This window comes from Prosopis cineraria, unplaced genomic scaffold (genome assembly GCF_029017545.1).
Source record: "Prosopis cineraria cultivar Desert tree isolate PC_DT_omini unplaced genomic scaffold, ASM2901754v1 PC15, whole genome shotgun sequence".
Taxonomy (NCBI): Eukaryota; Viridiplantae; Streptophyta; class Magnoliopsida; order Fabales; family Fabaceae; genus Prosopis; species Prosopis cineraria.
This window is the reverse complement of record NW_026555346.1, coordinates 4,934,935-4,955,252: the sequence shown is the minus strand read 5'-3', so window position 1 is coordinate 4,955,252 and position 20,318 is coordinate 4,934,935. Positions and strand designations below refer to the sequence as shown.

The window sequence follows — 20,318 nt, the reverse complement described above, 5'->3', positions numbered from 1 at the left end:
TCTTCTTACCTGTAATTTTCCTTCTTTTTGGCCACCACACCATTAGTTGCCTTCAGTAAGTAATAAATCCTGACATTAGGATTGAATCAGTACGGCGAAGTATGTTATGAAGGCGTAAGATATGACAGAGTAGGGTTAAACTTGATTCACTTCGGAATTTTCGTATCTACTATAGTATAATGGCATTTCGATTAGTTAACAGAAGAAGAGTGTTAAGAGAGACTCCATAGCTAGGTGTACAGTACATAAGATTTAATATGACCCAAGAATGGTTGAATTTATTCCTTGGATTCCTATGAATATCCACAATCCCACCCCTTTTTTTAAAAAAAAAAAAAACGAAACTCTATTAATGGCACGTCCCATGATTGTACGGACTATAAAATGATGAGGAAGCAGTAAATTTAGAGGAAAGAAGAGGGGAACAAGAGGATACATACATTCATACATTCACACACACACACATATATTTTGGACCAAAACAAGAGTGATATCAAATTGTACACACACACACACATATATTTTTTTGGACTATATATATTTTTGGACCAAAACAAGAGTGATATCAAATTGTACATAAAATTTATTTATTATCAACATTTCCGTGTCATGCTGAAATAACAAGAGCACATGATGTGCCAACAGTACGCGAATGTCAAGTTCAATGTCTCCTTCAGTCCCCTCACCCACTCGTCACAAGTATCAACTGTCCAATCTTCATCGTTCAATATTAACAGACCCACCGTGTCCCTTCCAATTCCTCTCATGAAAGATAGCGGAAGAATGATGGTAAAATCTCACACAAAAAAATTAATTATTATAAAATTTATTGATAATTGAACTAAACTATACAACAACAATAACAATAAGCCTTTATCCTATTAGATGGGGTAGGCTATATAAATTACAAGATGCCATTGTGCTCTATCATTTAATTGAACTAAATTATATTGATAACTATTTACTGCAAGGTCTATTGACAACTAAATTAAACTGCATTGATCAATGTAGTTTAATTTAATTGTCACTAGCACAAGTAATTAATTCCCTTGTGTGGGATCTAATTGCAATTATTCTAAAGATAATTGATGACCAGCTTCACAATGAGGATTCATTTATTTATGCCATATATCTAGCAATAAATTTAGCTTTGAATCTGGCTTAAAAAAAGTAAAGTAGCAAATTTAATTATATATTATTTTTAAAAAACATATGATAGCTTAAACTATTAAATAATATAAAATAAATCATGAACTTTAAAAATAGAGCATCTAATAGCGTGGCTGTTAATTTCAGCTAACGAAAATTATATGAGATCTACAATGACACGTGACATGACACAGGCATGACATGTTGGCATAGTAAATGTGCAAATTTAGTTATGAACTATTTTTTTCATAAACACTGGGTAGCTTCTATTATTAAAAAACAAACCATCCAACACATTTTTCCTCAATTTTGACTAAATATCATTTATTTTCATACTTATGAGACCTATAGAGCATTAATCTCTCTAATCTTTTTGCCTTTATTCTCAATTCCAGCTCAAGAAAAAAATTCAAAGATTTCTTATCGTAAGACATTCACAAGATTAGTGCCAATAAAGTAGAAGCTTGATTTTATTACGTATGAAAGAAACTTGATTCTATCTTAATTTAGCTATGAATTATTTCTTTTACTTGTTGGCATTATTTTCATGAATGTCTTCAGATAAGAACTCTTTAAACCTGTTCTTCTCAATATGAGATTGAGAATGAAGACAAGAAGATTGAAAAGATTAATGCTTTGTGAGCTTTACAAACATGAAAATAAATGGTGTTTCATCAAAATTGAAGGAAAGGTGTTGAATTGTTTTTTTTTTATAGTAGAAGCTATCAATTACTTCTCAAAAATAGTTAGTGGCTAAATTTGCATTTTTACCGTGTTGATGTGTCGTGTCACGTGTCATTGTGAGCTTCACATAACTTTCTTTAGCTACAATTAATGGCAGGTTATTGGATATTTTTATTTTTAAAAGTTCTTAATTTATTTTGTACCATATAATAATCTAAGCTATCAAATATTTGTTTGAAAAATACTATAAGGCCAAATTTACATCTTTACCAAAAAAAAAAAAAACAACCTTAGATGAATTAAACAGGAACGTGAAGTTTGTATAAATGGGAGGGTATATGTCACTACTGATTCTTTTTAGTAGAGCTTGTTCAACCAAGTCTACTTAAAAAAAGATATATCCCCCAAAAACTGAATGTCAATCGTCTAGTGTGCCCGAGTTTGCTTGTAAGATGAATCTATGATATGCCAATGGAAGAATTTCAACAAAAGACCCTTAGCTAAATTTATTTACATTCAAAACTTCTAAATTTTAAAACTTTATTGCAGTCTAAAGATACTGATTTAATATTAAATTAATATTAAAATTTTTTTACTTTACTTGTTAATGGTTCTATTTCACTTGTTCATTTATTTACAAAATATAATTAATTACTTTACTTTACTTATTTTTATTTCAAGTGTTTAAATCATCTTAATACGACATGCTGATTCCTATATTATGTATTGTTCATTTATTTATAAATTATTATTAATTTTCTTACTTTATTTGTTCATTTTTTATTTTACTTGTTTATCATTAGACTTTCACTTGATTTTATTTTAGACAAATAAATGAGTGAAATAAAATAATTAATAATATTTGATAAGTGAATGAATAAGTGAAGTAGGAAATCTTTGATATTAATTTAAATAAAAAATAATTTTATATTTTTTTAAAAAAAATTAATATCAAATTAATATTTTTAAATTGTAGTAAAATTTTAAAAATGTATCATTTTAAAATATAATTAAACATGGGCAAGAGTCTTTTGTTGAAATTCTCCCCGTACTAATTACTGCTCGTGACGTTGTAGTTCAACATTTTTTTTTTGGTGGGGGGGGGGGTGTAAACGGGTAACATTGTAGATATAGATACCTGGACTCCACATGACTTGACTTGGCAAAAATGGGACAGAGTTGGCGTGTTGGGATGGGGATGGGCAGAGTTTCACTAAAGGAAGCGCAAAAATGAATGTATCAAATACTCCCTCTACCTCATATAAAATATTTTTAATTAAATGACATGAATTAATAAAAGTTAGTTATTTAATTAAAAACATAATAATATTTTAATTTTATTTTTATTTATGATAAATAAAAAATAATTTTTTTTAAAATAAATTAATGAGAGTGTTTATATTTTTTTATTTAATAAGAACATAATAGTTCATTCATTAAAAATTATTAATAATTTGTTATATTTAAAAATAAAAAAATTTTAAAAAAACTTTTTATACATATATGGGCGGAGGAATATGTGAGAGGCCATGATGTCCGTCCTGTTGCTATTCTACCACTTTGTGAACTTGTCGTACAAAATTGGGATTTTAGGGTTGGTTCATGTGGTTGCTTCTGCCTTCAGCTTTGCGCAGAACGGATTACATATTATAAATAATTGTTACCAATCTTATTAATATTAATGTAAAAAAAAGTAAAAAGAAATAAAAATATATAACATTTTAAATATATTTTTATATAATAAATTTAAAAAAGTGATATTATATTTTTCATGAAAAAATTTAAAATATTTTTAAAAAATATTTAAAAAATTATACTATAACTTAAAAAAATTAAATAAATTTTTTAAAATGTGTTTTATAAATAAAATGGAGAAGTATATGACGACACAGTCGAAGTTGTTTGGCGGCACGGTAAACGAGGATAGCTCTTTTCTTTCTCTCAACGTCAAATGTTGGCCTACTCTACTGCTTTTGCAGTCCACGTACCGCGTTGCTCTCAATTGATGGGGAAATTATATAAGGCATCAGACTTCAGAAGAGGTGATCCTTTTTGCATAATGGAGGTGGCATTCAATCTCTGACCCTACCTTTTTCAGAATTTCAGCTTCACTGCTTCTCTGCTGTCACTTATCTTCCCTCTCTCTTTCTCTCATCTCTCATTCTCTTACAAAGTCATGCACATTTAGCTTCCGGGTTTTGGTTTATTTCAAACTGAACACTCAACAAAGTCACAACATTTGGCCTTCCGCTTCCACCATCTGAGTTTTCTCTTTGTCAAATTCTGGCGCAGAAATGGCTTGTCTGCTTCCCACACACTGAGTGCACTCATGCACTATTACTTATTACTACTACCACTTACGTCTTATTTTGGCGCGCATTTTAAGTTTCTGTACTCACCAGAAGCAACTCCTCCATTCTTACCTGCAGTCTCTTTCTCAGAGAAAATGGTCAGCGATCAAATCTGCGTCTGTTGGCACAAATATATACGAGTAATCATATGCTTGCTAACTCTCTTGGCGTCAACCTCAATCTTCGCCCAAAAAGGGTTCATGGCTGAAGGTAAGGTTACTTCTATGTACCCTTGTTTTAATGCAGAAAAACCAAGCTTTTTCATATCCAAGTGTCCAACGTAACTTTGCTGATTTTCTAGTACGTTTTTGCATGCAGGCCGAGCAATTCCCAGGTTAACAGAAGCGTCAAAGGTAATTAAGAGGTCCTTTCCCTCCTCATACATGGTTACATAAGCTTCTTTACTGTGCAACAAGTATAAAATATGTGCCAAAACTGAAAATGTATTCGTAATTGTATATATTCAGAGGGGCATCGAAGAAGAGAAGGGGCTGGTAAAGGAATCAAAAGCTCAGATAGGGTCAAGGCCTCCAAGGTGTGAAGGAAGATGCACGAGCTGTGGACATTGTGAAGCAGTTCAGATCCCAATAATCCCCCAGGTCCAAAGCCACAGTTCGACAGCGACAGCAATACATTCTGCAACAAGAGCCACTACACACTCAAGAGGCGATGACCTTTCCAACTACAAACCCATGAGTTGGAAGTGCAAGTGTGGCAACTACTTTTTCAATCCATGATTCAAATTTCAAACTGCAAACAAGTCCCATTCATTTTTTGGGGGCGACAAGTTTGTATGTATCACTTCGCTGAAATACTCATCTCCCCCCCCCCCACCCGGGCCGAATAGAGCAGAGTTTGCTCCGAGTTTGTATGGCCTTTTTTTTTTTTTTTTTCTTTTTTTTGTTTTTGGACGAGAATGTTAGAATTGTAATGGGGAGTATTGTGTTAATTATGAATCGGAGAAAGAACTCTGACCCTTTTTGTCTCTAGCTATCTCTAGGCTGTGAGTTATTAAAGAAGCCTGAAAAGGCGGGAGCGTGAAGGTTTGTGATTGGACTTGAGCAAATTGGCAGAAAGAGAGAGTGAGAAGAGTGGGAGCGTTGGGTCAGGACCGCCCCTGCCTTTCATATCCCCACAAGATTTGGGGTATCAGAATTAGAGAGGCTGAGCTGCAGAGCCCACCTCCAAGAGATTTACACAAGCCACGACAGCTTACGCAATCTTCTTTTCTGTGTTAAAAAAACAAATTCAGTTTATTCAAAGTGGCTATCATCTCCAACAAATGTATGCGTCATTCGTTCTGTGAACGGTTCTAATGGTAATTACGGCAAGGGAAGCTTCTTGGCTGGTAGATCTTCAAAAAAAGTGAGACCATTCTCGAGGTTTTCATGGGTGCACTTTCACTGCCTTTCCTTGTTACACCGAACTGGATAAAGCAAAAGGCCAAAAAAAAAAGGACAGTCTTTTTGCTGTTAAAATGACCGTCGCAGTTGCACAGGGAGGCATTTAATGCGAGTAGTGAATATGGTACCCAGGAGCCATGACATGGTAAAGATTTGGATTTTGGACGTTCATTTTCTTTTGTCAAGTGGTGCTTCCTACTCTTCCTCTCAGCCAAGGGCCTGGTTTGGCCCCGTTCAAATGATATTATTTTATAAAATTTTAAAATAATAAAAAAAAGCTTTTTTTTAATGACAAAAAATGTAATTACCTTTGTTTAAGATGCATTTTATGTAGAACTAACATTAAGATTAAAAGTAATAATTTTTAAAACTATATATGATTAAAAAGTATTTATTATTTTTATATATTACTAATTACTAACTAAAAAATGATTAATAAAACTAAAATCATAAAAAATAAATAATAATCATGAAAACAAGATGATACTTGAAATATAATAACAAATATAATATTATAAAACAATTACTCATTACTTAAAATTAAAAAAAAATACAAAAATATATATATGTTCGAGCAGGGCTGGGCGGGACTTAACCCGACTTAGTGTCCGGCTCAATGAGCCCAAACAACTCAAACAAGGCCAGACATGCCGGGCAATCAGTTGCAAAAGCACTACATCTCAAGAAGCTCTCCCTCAAATAAGTTTAGGCTACAGGGATTTGGATTCGCCATGGAATTGCGATTTTCGACGAGAAAGAAAGTCACGTTGGAGTTCTAACTTCAATTAAACTTAACAATATTCAAATATAATATAATCTCTCCCTTCGATATATAGTAATCAACCATCACTTCAGATAGAAAAGAAACGACCATAAATTGTCCCTAAAACATAAATTGTATAGAAGATTGGAGACATTAACGATACTGAAAAAGGCATTAGCTTCCAGGGATTTAACGTTTTTCTTTTTTCTTTGTATATATAATAATTTAGGATATTTTTAAAATCATATTTATCTTTACAGGCATAGGGTGTCAATGAAATACGTAAATATCTACAGAAAAAATAAAACTGTTACGTGGAGTTGGGGAACTGTCATACGATTTATAACTCTTTTTTTATCAGCATACCATTTATAACTTATAAATAATAAGATTTCTATAATTGTTTGTTTATTTTATATACTGATAATAACATAAGCTTGTAATTGCTTTACTCAGAATAACTTTCTCATCTTTTCATAAGACCCGCCTAATTTACTTTCAACAGTAAAGTAAAGAATGCTCCAATTTAACTAATTTAGGAACAAAAATATTCCAACAAATATTTTATGGCATTAGGTGCTCAAATACTTTAAAGATAAAATACACCTTAGTCCTAAGAGGGGAGGGGGAAAAAAAAAAGGAATCCTTGAATAGTTATCGCCACACCACCTCGCAGAAAAATTAAAGAAAAAAGTGGCGTCTGAACTCTGAATACCTTACACGACATTAAAAATACAGGCCTAGAAAATTTTGGGTTTGAATCAATGGGCATTAAATATGGAAAAGCAATATCTGCTTCTAAATGGGCCTTGAGGCCCTCGAATGATGTCAGTCCAAAAACCGCCCATTACTGACCCAAGCCAGCTGGATGCTGAAATGAAATAATAATAATAATTATTATTATAATAATTCCTAGCCTTTGTTCATTTCCCCAAGTACCTGAGGAAATAGCACAAATGTCAACTATTATCAGCAGAGGAATTTCACCGTTCATGAGTTGTCATCTTTATTTCTAAGCAAATTTGATTCATTCTTCTATTATTCTACTTCAATTTCTTTGAATGGGGCTTCAAGTAAACTAGTTTCTGGAATCAATAACATTGGAGACATTCATGATATTGAATAATGAACATCAGATACTTGTATAAAAATTGATCTAAATTAATTTCTTCTTATTTTCAAACATATTATCTTTTTTGGCTAACATTATGTATATAACTTAAAATTTTAAATGTATTTTAAGTCAAATGAATTTAAATCGAGTCACCAAGTAACTTTCACCCAAAAATTATAATTATAAATACATAAAAGCTAAAAACCGCAACGCCAACGAAATTTTCACTGAGATGAAGTTGATTTTCTTAAAAGCTCTGGTGGGTTATTTGGATTTGGAGAGAAATGCCAAAATGTGTACGAGTAACGTCCCAGTGTTAGTAAACCTTGTCCTCCCCAAAAGCTATTGTGTTAGTTCTGGGTTTTGGAATGCTTTATCAGGCAAGAAAACACACTGTAAGATCTCATAACGACTCTAATGGTGCTGATCTGTGAGTTCATATAGACAAATAGCGTTTGAAAATGAACGTTGTTGGTTTTTTCCTGAATCCTCATTCAGAAGTTGGTAAAGGAGTTGCGTCTACAGACTGTCCGACTCGAATGGGAAAGTCATCCATGGCTTATCGTAAGATCCGTGTCTTACTTGATTATTAAAGCAAGTGCCTTCAAGAAAATCCTGGAAAATGTCAGGCCGATCTTCTGATTCTTGAAACTTCTAGGTGATGTTTGAAGTTTTATGCCTTGTTGACGTTGGAATGCAAAGTGGGTAAAGCATCCCTTCAACGTGGCGCATGAAAATCAAAGAGGCATTCATAGCCACGTATCTTTGTTTACAAGGGCACAACACCTTCAACCCATGAATGCACTTTAGTCCCACCTTTTCAAGAGAGCAAAACTCCAAAATTTTACTCACCCTGGCTCAAGCACTATTCTATTGAAAATAAGCATAAAATAAACTAGAAGGATATGTCATGGTTTAAATACTCCGTATGATTAAAAATTATGCATAATCTGTTACTTGCTAATCCTGTTTAATAGAGTTTTAAGTGGACCTTCTGGTGTGCATTCCACTGCTGGCCCATCCATATTATAGAAGTCCCCGATAGGAAAATTAGAAGATTAGAATAACAGTGGTACTTTCCAGTCATGAACACAAAATCCTAGAACAAGGAAATAATACACCTGCTCAAAAGTCTATCCAAATGATAGTAACTGGCAAAGAATACAGCAAAGCAAATGCATTTCGCTTCAGATTTCTTTTATCCTTTTCCTTTCCTCAAATTATGGGCAGTGTGTTTATTTCAGGGGAGCCTATAAATAAATAACAAGCAATTCTTAAACTACAAGACACTTTTGAAATATAATGGACGTCAATTTGGTGCTAAACAAGTAAAGAAATGCTCATACCTGCAAATATGCCAACGGTTGTCAGGTTTTAAATTGCCATCGTGTGATAAATCAGGTATTCTCACTCAAGAAATGACCGAGTGCATAGATGAATGACAAGAAAATATCCAGATAAAGAGGCTTATTTTCAAGGTCGAATGGACAAAGATAGCAAAGAGTGCAGGTCAAAAATGTCCAAATTCCAAATGTTCGTCCATGAACTTCAGACGCTACAAAATAATTAACAAGTATTATCAGTCCTCTGAAACTCGTTAGATTAGTAGGATCATGTTCAAAACCAAAGTCAATACAAATAACTTCACAAGTTTTCCAATAGAATAATATGCCACCTTGCTTGCCGTTACTTAATTGACTACACCAGATCGATAAGAGACAGGTATTTGTTTTGTTTTAATAAGCGCTCTTGTAAGTTTATTAGTCCTTAGGTAAGGATATCAATGGGCCCTTTTGTATGTTTTAACATGCTGATCTTAGGGGAACCAATGGGCTCATGGGAACAGGATGCATGCAGGCTGTGTTTAAACTTGGGGATTTAGTAGCTAACGCAAGCAGAGACGAGGATAGCATTCCTGCATGAGCAAAAAGGTCCCTGACCTTTACACATGAAATACTCTGGAATTTGAAAGCACCAATGAACTAGCTCCCAATGCTTCAATCCTATAGCAGATTCACTGTTTGTCTAACAAGCTAAATTTCCTTATCTATGCAATCCAACCTGCAGAACTTATTGCAAGACAAGTTAAATCTTCCTCGTGCAACACCCTCTCACTAAATGACAAGTTTCTATTTGGTTAAGCACTTGACGAAATCAGATGTTTTTTTGTTACTTTTTTTTGTCCTTTTTAGGTCACAGCTGAATTTCTACAACTTTGTTGGTCAGCTAATTTGACTCCAACGACGAAACAACCCAAGCATCCATCTTCTCTTTAATTTAGAAAATATCAATACGAAGATATAAGAAATTCCACCATGTTCGAAACATCATATTGCTTTGTCCTCAACACAATTTTCAGCACATTTATAACTGAAATAAAAACGTTCGCATCTCTATTTCTCGCATAGTCCCATTGATTTCTATTATGCTACAAAACACGAGAATTGTTGCATGGAAACAACAAAATGGGAGAATATTATTTCAGAATTTATTGCACCCCAGCAAACTTGGAAACGATGCTTTGTCAAGGTGCTTGGATGGCATGGTAAATAGTTGTAGTGCAAATTGACCTCAAAAATAGCACTTTAAGAAACGAATTGGTGAAAAGAAAAGGAACAGTGAAAAAACTAATTTGAAAAACAGTTAACAAAAAACAGTTTCACAAATGCACTATCGGAGTTGGAAATGTTCACGCGGAAAAGATCTCTAGAAAATCTGCAAATACCCGGTTTGCTGGTATAAGGAAAAAGCGGGCTCAATATTTTTGCATTGTGCATATAAATAAACTCTTTGAAGAGAATAATTTTAGAGAAGGGATCTAAAAGATCTGATGAGTTCTTACTTATTTGACACAGCAAACAACTCTGGGATCCGAATATACACTCAACCCATTGCAGCCGCTGGAGTAGCGAATTGTCCCCAGCTACCTAAGAAAAAGTCCTCTACTATAAACCCACGGTGTCCGCACTCCACACCCTAACGTGGGGAGATAATTTCATTGATGAAAGTGACTCCTAGAAAAATAAACAGGCTGAATTCCAGAAATCCACTGTGGATCTAAGGGGATTACAGATTACTAACTATGCGCGCTTGAAAATAAGCAGCATTGTGGAAATGCAAGAAACTCCATAAATAGTGGAAGTCGAGAGGATAGAAGCTACTGTCAGTGTTAGAGAAGACGGCAAGTCGAAGAGCCCAAATGTCAAAGAAACCGAACCAGACGGAGGCTAATCGGAGCGTGCCAACCAGCATCAGCCACCATCCTAACGGCTTCATATTTCGTTCCCAAGCTGCCTGCCTTGTGATCTCCGAACTCCGTTTGAGAATTGCTTCCGCTACGGCTAACACTCATGCCTCGTTTGCCACGAAGTGTTTTTGGTGAAAGTGGGAGTGAGGATAAAACTGGAAGTGGATGTGGAGGTTGGATCTAAAAGTATAAATGAGATATGAATCATATTTAATAAATATAATTATATTCTGAAAATACCAAAATACTCGTAAATTTATTTTTTTAAAAAAAAAAAGTCATCTCCTTCCTCGTTCACTGTCTACTAGAAACCAGGATTTGTTCATCGTCCACCAGATCTCAAAATACCCAAACATGATAAACCAGCCAAATTTCAGGATCTATTGCTGGAAAATGTAATGAAAATTAGAGAATTAAATATCAAAGTTGAAGAATATAAACATCCAAATTGTGCCTGAATGTTGCCAAACTCAAATCGACCCTTCCGCCATAAATCTTAAGTACAGTTCGACGATTCGGACATGAACTGGCGAGCGAACGCTGGGCTAGATAGGAACTCAGATGCACGAGCCTCGTTAATGGTGGAGAATCAGTGGTATTCACCGAAAGATGTAGTTTTCAGATATGTTTTTCAGGCGGAGGATGACGGAGAATCATCGCAAAGTCCGGTTAGTGCAGAATCAAGCGGTGGTTGCTGGCGAAGGGCCGTCGCTATCGCTCGTGGAGGGTCGGTTACAGCTTGCAAGAACATTATGAGAGAGGCAGGAGGCAGGGGTAAAAGAGTCCCAAGGAGGACGATGGAACCATCGGGTAAGGCATGGAGCCCAATTGATTGAACCAGGCTCCACGGAGAACCGACTTCTATAGTACCAAACGCATAATTTTATCGGTTCCACTTCCACTCTCACTTCTCCCATACCAACTTCTTGTTAACAAACGAGACGTTAAGATTCAAGAAGACAGCTGTCTATTGGAAACGATGTCGTCAAAAGACCGTGGGACTCCCCTCCCGAAAAAATAAAAAGGGGTCCACGAAAGCTGTCGTTTGACAAAGCAATTCCCGAACCAGCTGGCCAAAAAAATGTCCTGGTTAAAAAGAATTAAATAATTTTTTATAACGAATTTTTTTTGCTCAGACCAGCGTGAAAAATCGTTGGAACATGTTCAAGACCTGGGAACAAGTCGTTGGAACATATATAGCAAAAATTATTTAAATTATGAAGTATTAATCTCTTTTCTCCTAGATTCAATTCCGTTAATAAAAATTGAGGTGCTTTTATTTAGAAAATTAATGACTTTGGTTAACTTCAAACCTGAAGAGTCAAGTTGGGTCGCAGCTCACAATCCCACAAAGATTCAAACTCAGAGTGTGTGTGTGTGTTTTTTTTTTTAATTCCAACTCCAAACCAAAGAAACAGGCACAGTTGGAACTTGCATGAAGAAGTAGTTTATGATGCCAAGGGACTATGGCCGAGTCCAATCAAAATATCCTGGAAATATAATCATCATTATAAAAATAAAATTTACACTCCACCCGTTTAAAAATGTAAGACATTTTTGAGAAGTTAAATATTTAAAAATGTAAAATATTTTTTAGTCTTTTGAAATATAATCATTGCCTTTTTTTTCAAAAGTGTCTCCATTGATGAATGATTTTATATTTATTATAAGGTGTTTAATAAGGATGAATATAGAAAGATAAGGTTAATTTGAAAGTAAGTAACTACTTTATTGAGAGATGAGATTTGATTAAAAATGTTTTATATTTTTTAATGGAGGGGGTAAATCCTAACTAGCATTGTAAGGTATATAAAGGAAAATTTTTATGTAAGTCCTATTCAAGACAATTAATTACTCGAAAGTTTACTAACAATCAAGCTCAAGGAAATGACAATACATTATGTTGTAATTTTCTTAAACTCAGTTATCAATGGATTTAGGAGTGATTAATTGTCTTAGATAGGTCCTTAAAATAATTCTCCCATATATAAATCTCAACAAGCATTTATTTTTAAATAAAAATATAAATTTAATCACGGATTATTTTTCAATAACTATTTAGTATTCTATATTATAGAGTAGTACAAAAAAATTCATCGATAGTTGAAGATGTAGCATTTATCACCTTCCATTCATTTGGTGGTAACCTTCATTTATTCCACCCAAATTTGTGGAACCCACAAATTTTCAGTCTCTGAGATGATGCCCTGCCTCAATCGTTTTCACTGGCATTATTCTCCTCCTTGGCTTCAACGTTCTAGAGTTCCACCTCTATGCGTCTTCTTCCTTCCTTCCTTGGCCTCCAACCCTCCACCCTTTCCCTTCCTTTCATACTCACATTCACAAGGGTGAGTTTCAATTCAGTAGGCATATAAGTCGCTTGCAAAAGTGAGCTCCTTGTCCTCTTTGAGTAATAAAACCAAATGCCATTTCCTTTGCTTCTTAAAGCGATCCTCGAAATCCAATTTCATCATTTTATTCTTTGTATGGTCACCGTTATGAGTCCACCATTAATATCAAAGACCAAAGTAATCACAGGACTGATCTTATTTGAATTATCAAGTTTGAAATATTTGTACGGGTGAGATTTCAAATTTTCAAACTCAAAAGAATACTCAAATATAATTGAAAAAATTAATGAAAAGGACTTAGTTAAAAACAAAATTGGCCATAGGGACCAAACATACTTGAAAGACGAAGGTTAATATTTTATTAACTAATTAATTTGAGCGGTCGCTTTCCATTCATAATAAAGTGATATTAGAGTTTAATTTCATTTAAGATTTGAAAGTTTGTTATTACGCAAACGTTTAAAGCTCAAAATTATCCTTTGTGGAATCATCTTAAGGATACTTATACTTGAATAACCTATCAAGTAGTATAAGTTTAGGTCTTGTCAAGACTTGAAAGCCTTTTATTGTGCATATATTTGAAGTCCAAAATGTGACTAACCTTGGTTATAGGAAGGCCTTGATTGTTGGTGCATGGACTTGATATTTAGGGGCATATTTGATATGTAGAGCTTGTGAATTCACGCTTGAAGGTGTGAGTGGATTAAAAACAATATGAAAAGTGCCACATAAATAAAATTAAACTTAATAATTAATATATAATAAAGAAAAATGACCCATTAACTCAAGCATTTAAGCTTTGGGTTAGATATGATGTCTTCTAGTTGATCTTTTCTTCTTTGTTAGAACCTGGTTCGCCCAAGACTTGAAAACATGTTTTGATGCATGTTTGAAATTCAAAATTATTCAACGAGAGACTCCCCACATGTATCATTTTAAGTACACTCATATTTAGATAACCTAACAAGTTGTATTAGAGCTATGTTTTACTTGAAAGACTTGAAAGCCAATTATTATGCAACTTGTGGGACCTATAAATAAATAAATAAATATATGTATATAGGAAATGATAATTTTATATATTTTCATCCTTTTAATTTAGGCTTTTAAATATTTATTTGAGGCTAATTAAATTTAATTGAATATTATTTGATTTTATTAGTCAATTTCAACTTTTAGATTTTAACTATCCATATCTTCTAGATCCAATTTGAAAGATATTAATAGAAATTATTTCAAATAAAAAGAATATGAGCATACTTGAAAATTAAGTCAAGAATTAAATATTTAAAACTTTATTTATATTTATTTTGAGTTTTTAATATATTTTTCAATTAAATGTATTTAAGGTAGTTTTGTTATTCTCATTAAATTATTGGGTTTGAATTTTCTGAGGAGAGGAGCACATGGCCGCAAAAATCATCTGTGAATTGAACATAAGAGAGGTCGCCGGGCATAAGAAATCGTGACACTGGGAATTGAAATTGGCGAAACAGATGAGGAGGAGCAGAGGCGGACGTGCTTCTCAAATACGTTGGGCGATGGCCTGCTGGGTGGTGTTTGATTTTTAATTTTATAGAGGGCTAATTTTTGAATATGATAAATTATAAATTATGATCTTAAATTTAATTAAAATTTTTAATATTCAGAAAAAAATTATTTTAACTTTATTTTTATTTGTTATTTTATTTTTTTATTTTTAAATTTTATACTTTAATTGATATTGTTGATTATAGTAGCTTTATTACATAATTATTGAATTATAAATTTTATTTGAGATTTTACTTGCTATAATCAATTATATAATAATATAAAAATGATTTGACCTGGCTTGGGTGATTATTTATAAATTTATTTATTGTTTAATTATAGAATGATAATTTGAAAAATATATAATAGAATTAAAATAATAAAATAAAATAAAATAAATTTATTTTATGAACGAGAGAGATTAAATTTAATTGATTGGGTTATGATTGATTGTACTGCTTGTGTTTGATAACTTTGTCAATTAAACTTATTTTAATTATTTAATTTTAATTTGGCTTTTTAAATTAATTTGGTCATAAAAAAGCCCCTCATCATAAAAGAGATAACCTAAATTGTGCTTCACTATTAAATTTAATTTTTATTATTTTCAGTGTTGTTTGACAGCAGTGTAAATATTGTGTGCATTACCTTAGAGAAGAGTGAATATATAAGGTGGGTGACAAATTTCCAACCTTGAGGCGTGCAAAAGGAATGGCTACCAATGAGGAACGCGCAATGTGAATGGGAAGTTGATTAGATCTTAGTGGACGTCCCTGCTCCCAAGTCACCCATTTTTATTCAATATTAATATTCTTTGCTTATCATTACGCTTCAAGTCCAATCCCACTTTCCAAACCCCACGGAACTTATTATTCCTTTTTAATTTTAATGCGCGGAACGAGAGCCTTTCCACGCGGGGAGATCAGCGTGAATAAAATTAAGAACGCACTGAAAATGTGGTTTCTCTTTTACATGTAATATTATTATAGCAAGGTTTTAATTAGGAACTCTTTTGATCATTTCTTTAGTTTTTCACGTTCTGATGTCAAAGTTGTGTGGTTCTTTTGAATTTCCAGAACTTTGATTTTATTTTTCCTAGTAGTTTTAATCAGCCATTCAGTCTAATGTTGACTGAAGGAAAGAAAAATATATAATAACATTTGACATTTTCAAATGCAGCATAATATTTGACATTTTCCGTGAGACTTGTTATGTATTAACACACGGCATATAACTAACAGCATACACATATCTCCGTGTCAATAGGAAGTAGTGGACGATCTGATTTAAACGCTCGCTTGCATCTTTTAGAGTGCTATATTTGCGTTGCCATAATTATTACACACTGTCTTATTCCAATTGCAGTTACTAGCAGCTGGAGATACGAGTTATCGCTTCATTTAATTATTTCAAATTACTAAGGATTATCTTTGAATTTTTGAATATGCTGCAGCTAGGCGTTGCATTCAGAGGAACATTTGATAACATTAATTAATTATCCATGGACTAATATACCGAGGTAGCTATTTATTAAAGGTGATAGAACAGAAAGCTATAAACACACACACACACACATATAGCACTTGAATCTGAATATTAATTGATGAAGCATGCAAACGATCATTGTTGAGGTTTGAAGGGCTGGTACTTCTTGAGATCTTGAGCAAGGCCTTGGATGGAGCCAGCAGCAGAGATGATGGAAACGATCAAGCAGGCCCAGCTTAATATCTTGAGCCAAGTCCACGTGAAGGAGAATCTCCGCATATTCGACTGCTTAATATACATCTCTGTCGGGAAGTAAACCGTCAATGGCCAGAACGAGAGCGACCCAATGAGCCCCAAGAAGTCATTGAAGAACGGGAACATCATCGCTATCACCGCCGTCACCACCACATAAGCAGTCCTCCACACTAACCTGAACCAGTTCAAGTTATACGTCCCGCACAATGGAATGTTCAGAGCATGCTCGTGATTTACGAACTTGCTCTCGCCCCATCTTTCCTTGCTCCAGTTCTCCACGAACCCAAATATGGGCTGGCAAAACACCTGCATGCCCATGAAAAGCTAAGTTTGGTAAATATACCGTAACGTGCGTGCGTTACTTGTAATTAATTATGTATGATTGCGCAATGATCGACCTGGTATGCTCCGATTAAGTGGACGGCGATGCAGACGTTGGCGAAGTCAATGAGCCAGAAGGGCTCGTAGAAGCCGAACCCTGTGAGGAAGTTTCCGGGTGCGTCATTTCCAAATGCTGCGTAACCTACGCACCCGCACAGCACATAGAATATGGTCGTGGTGAAGATGCCGATCGAACTTGCTTTCTTCATTACTTTGTTTTCTGGAGGGCTTGATTTGAGGGTATCCTGCAGCAGTCAAATCATGTGGTCCCCCATTATCACTATGCTTGAAAGCTAAGCTCCATAACTCTTCACATGTCATTAATTATTCTAAAGCCAGTGCTCAAGTGTATTGCATGTGATTACGCAACTCTGATCGTGCTTTAACATAGCCCGTGTAATATTTTATAATTTAATGTTTTACATCCTATAGTTTCAATGAGTTTTACTCTTAATTCATATAATTTTTTAAAGTTATGGGTTTCTATTATTTTAATCAGATTGAATGCGTTTATAATTTAAGTCTCTATAATTTTAAAGATTGAAAATATTAAAAAAAATATAGGAATTAAAAATAAAATATGTTAAAACTAAGAGATTAATGATTGCATTTTTCTGCACTACCTACCCATGATGAGACAATCCACTGGGAGAAATTTGGTCTTGGCAGATGATTGAGATGAGCCCAAAAGAATGGTGGACAGAGGTGCTTGGAACAGAATAAGGTAGGATTCTACTGTTGTAAAATAAAACTATATTATTTTTCATAAAAAGTAGCATTCGGAAGAGTGGTTCATCGATTTGATGGTCCATGTATGCAAGGAATCCTAACTAGCTATGGCTAGGTAGGTGCGGCAATATAGACCATGGACTAGATGCAAAGGTTTGATTTGCATTTTCCCCCTCCACTTTCTGATGAAAAGTAGAATAAAGGAAGATGAAGAGACATCTAACTATTAAACTTTCTGTTAAGCACAAATTCAACCGATACTGAAGTGGAGGAAAAATAAATTAGTTAAAAAACGATCACCTGTATTCTAAACCTCATCTTTCCAACGGAATTAATTCGATCTTTATATAAATAGTGAGTTTCTGTGATTAAACCATTAAGCGGAGCCACTTCTTTCGAATGGCAATAACCCTTTTAGTGGCCAATTTATGCAAAGGGTCTTCTCAGTCGTTTTCATGACAGTGCTGAGGAAACAGAAAATCTACAATTTTTGGTTCATTGGCAGTAATCGGCGGCCACTATGTCAATTCAAGTCGGCGACTTGGCCACACAGTAGAAGTCTTTCATGCTTAATATGCTAACTCTCAACCATGATCTTAAAGAACCCACAGACGATATTATATCCAGAGGAAATGCACCATACCTAACTCAATACAGATAACAGGTGCTGAGTATTACTTAAAGCCACTTATACTAAACTCCCATGACACATCACGGTTTGAATTTGAGGAACTTATAAACTTTAAGTATGACTGGTCTAATATTTTAAAAACAATTTCTAATTAATTTCATTAAATTTATTATATCAGAACATTGTATATCCATGGATTTTATATAGACATAGAACTTGTTAAGATTGTTGGATCTCGTAATTGAAGTGTATTATAATTAATTTACCTAATGCCGTAGGTCAAATCTAAAAGCTTCCAGCATACAAGAGTGAATTAATGATCATGCACCATGATATTATTATTATATTATCACAAAAGAAAGAGATACCCCCTTTATTTACGAATGACTTACGTGTTGTTACTTCTGGCCTCAATGTATATATCACCCTAAATATTAATGAATTAAGTTGCTCTGTATCTGCCACTCTACTTCGGTCAATTATCGAGACGGATGTCACATGCAGTGCATGGGCATCTTGTCAAGGGGGTAAATTAGCATATATCAGTACTACGATGGTAAGAAGAAGCATATGACTTGCCTGGATTTCGATAAGAACATTAGAAAAAGCATAAGCGAAGGCAATGTCTCCGATGGCTTGGAACATCCTCCAAACCTTCTCTGATCCCGTCACGTCCACACCAACTTGCACTCCCGTTAAAGATGTTCGTACGTGTTCCCCACCTTTTTCATAGCACGGACCAAATATGATTATTAGACTTCGACCGGCAGGACCATTTACCACCTTTTAGAGATTCCAGTATACGGAAAGATGTAAGAACAAAAACCAGCAAAAAGTTGGGGAGTTTTCACTTTTCACTAACCTGCGACTTTAGCTATAGAGAGTCCCAGGCCAATGGAAGAATAAGCAAAAGACATAACGGCTGCGACGATAGAGAGCCACCAGAGCTTGTGGAAGTTTGGTATCTGGCTGAGCACGATTTGGATGCACGCAAACATGATCATAAAAGGGTTGTTTGATATATAACATTTCTCATGATGCCCGTGTTTGTGAAAACAGTTCGATCTTTTCACTGCCCTGTTTCGTTATCACCACAACATACAGAAAGAGAGAGAGAAAATATATTAATTTACATATACGGTCGCTTATTAATTATATAGTCTGTACCAGTACTGAGTCAATAGTCTGTGCGGAAATTCTTACACCATACTAATTGACGCAGTTATCGTGTAGCCGATGGTCACGCCTATAAGATTAATGTACTGAGCTAATCCACACAGCCGAAATTTCCTACCTCCTGTAGAAGGAATATTGGGAATTAATAATGTAACAAAATCACATGATAAGTGAGTAAAGTTCTCCTCTGTAAAAAGTGACACTGGAGAGTCAGAGATGTGCCAGTCTTGGAACTCAAGAAGTAGTAGAGTGTTAGATAATGATGATTAAATTATACCTAGGATGGATCTGACAACCATGGAATAAGTATAGTTTCTCTTGCCGTGGACGGGGTCAGGTGAACGGTAGCAGTCAGCAAGAAGAGTGGAGGTGAAGTAGGTGATGAAAGAGAAGGCAAAGAGGACGGCAGGCCCAGCCACCCATCCCATTTGAGCTATTGCCCAAGCCAGTGACAGCACACCAGAGCCTATCACAGCCGTTATGATGTGGGCACTCGCAGTCACCCACGTCCCTTCACAATCAAAATCAAAATTTAAGTGAAAATTCTTCTCAAACACCAGCGTAACCGGTGATATTATATATATATATATATATATCAAAAGAAGTACCGGTTCTTTTGACTCGTCCGTCGTCGTCGAAGTTCTTGCCTCCATCGCCAAACGCTTCCGGAGTTTCTACGTACATGGCATTCTTCTGATACTGATGATGATGATTATTGCTAGCCATGTCAAAGAGAAAAAAGTTGATGTGTTTGGTTTGGCTAGCTCAACTATAATGGAAGCGTCCAGCAGAGACACTCATATATATAAATATATGAAGATCGAAGAGAGAAGGGAAGAAGGCGTGATAGTGCGTTTGGGGAAGAACGATAGTGGGTTAAATAGAGGGAGGAGGCGATGGAAGTCAAAGGGAGGGATGGCACGTGTAAATCGATTATAGGTTGAGGAATTTGCAGAAAAAGCGACGGACATGGAGCTGAGGTGCTTTAGAGAAAGGCCAAGAGAGCTGAGAAAAAATTAATAGAGAAAATAGAAAAAGCAAGAGTTAATGGGAGAGCTGGGAGGTTTAA

The 20,318-nt window shown here is 34.5% G+C and overlaps 2 protein-coding genes and 1 long non-coding RNA gene across 4 annotated transcripts; 1 reads left to right on the top strand and 2 right to left on the bottom strand.

The window, feature by feature from the left end:
* Positions 1-4,021: 4,021 nt before the first annotated feature.
* LOC129294218 (EPIDERMAL PATTERNING FACTOR-like protein 2) lies at positions 4,022-4,952 on the top strand. The gene is made up of 4 exons (XM_054932415.1): positions 4,022-4,134; positions 4,263-4,394; positions 4,503-4,537; positions 4,652-4,952. Exons 1-4 carry the CDS (start codon positions 4,128-4,130, stop codon positions 4,919-4,921), a joined length of 444 nt encoding a protein of 147 aa, XP_054788390.1. The 5' UTR covers positions 4,022-4,127; the 3' UTR covers positions 4,922-4,952.
* Positions 4,953-7,870: 2,918 nt separating this feature from the next.
* On the bottom strand, positions 7,871-10,890 carry LOC129294222 (uncharacterized). Of its 2 annotated transcripts, none has more exons than XR_008589325.1 (3): positions 10,307-10,890; positions 8,811-9,019; positions 7,871-8,280 (listed from the first exon to the last, which is right to left on the bottom strand). It is a non-coding gene; the product is annotated as an uncharacterized LOC129294222 (long non-coding RNA). The 2 variants fall into 2 exon arrangements; XR_008589324.1 differs by lacking the exon at positions 7,871-8,280 and adding an exon at positions 8,413-8,714.
* A 5,167-nt stretch (positions 10,891-16,057) lies between these two features.
* LOC129294809 (amino acid permease 6-like) lies at positions 16,058-20,105 on the bottom strand. The gene is made up of 7 exons (XM_054933307.1): positions 19,858-20,105; positions 19,527-19,760; positions 19,277-19,370; positions 18,936-19,150; positions 18,653-18,795; positions 16,731-16,958; positions 16,058-16,638 (listed from the first exon to the last, which is right to left on the bottom strand). The coding sequence occupies exons 1-7, from the start codon at positions 19,973-19,975 to the stop codon at positions 16,213-16,215; spliced, it is 1,458 nt and encodes a 485-aa protein (XP_054789282.1). The 5' UTR covers positions 19,976-20,105; the 3' UTR covers positions 16,058-16,212.
* Positions 20,106-20,318: the final 213 nt, after the last annotated feature.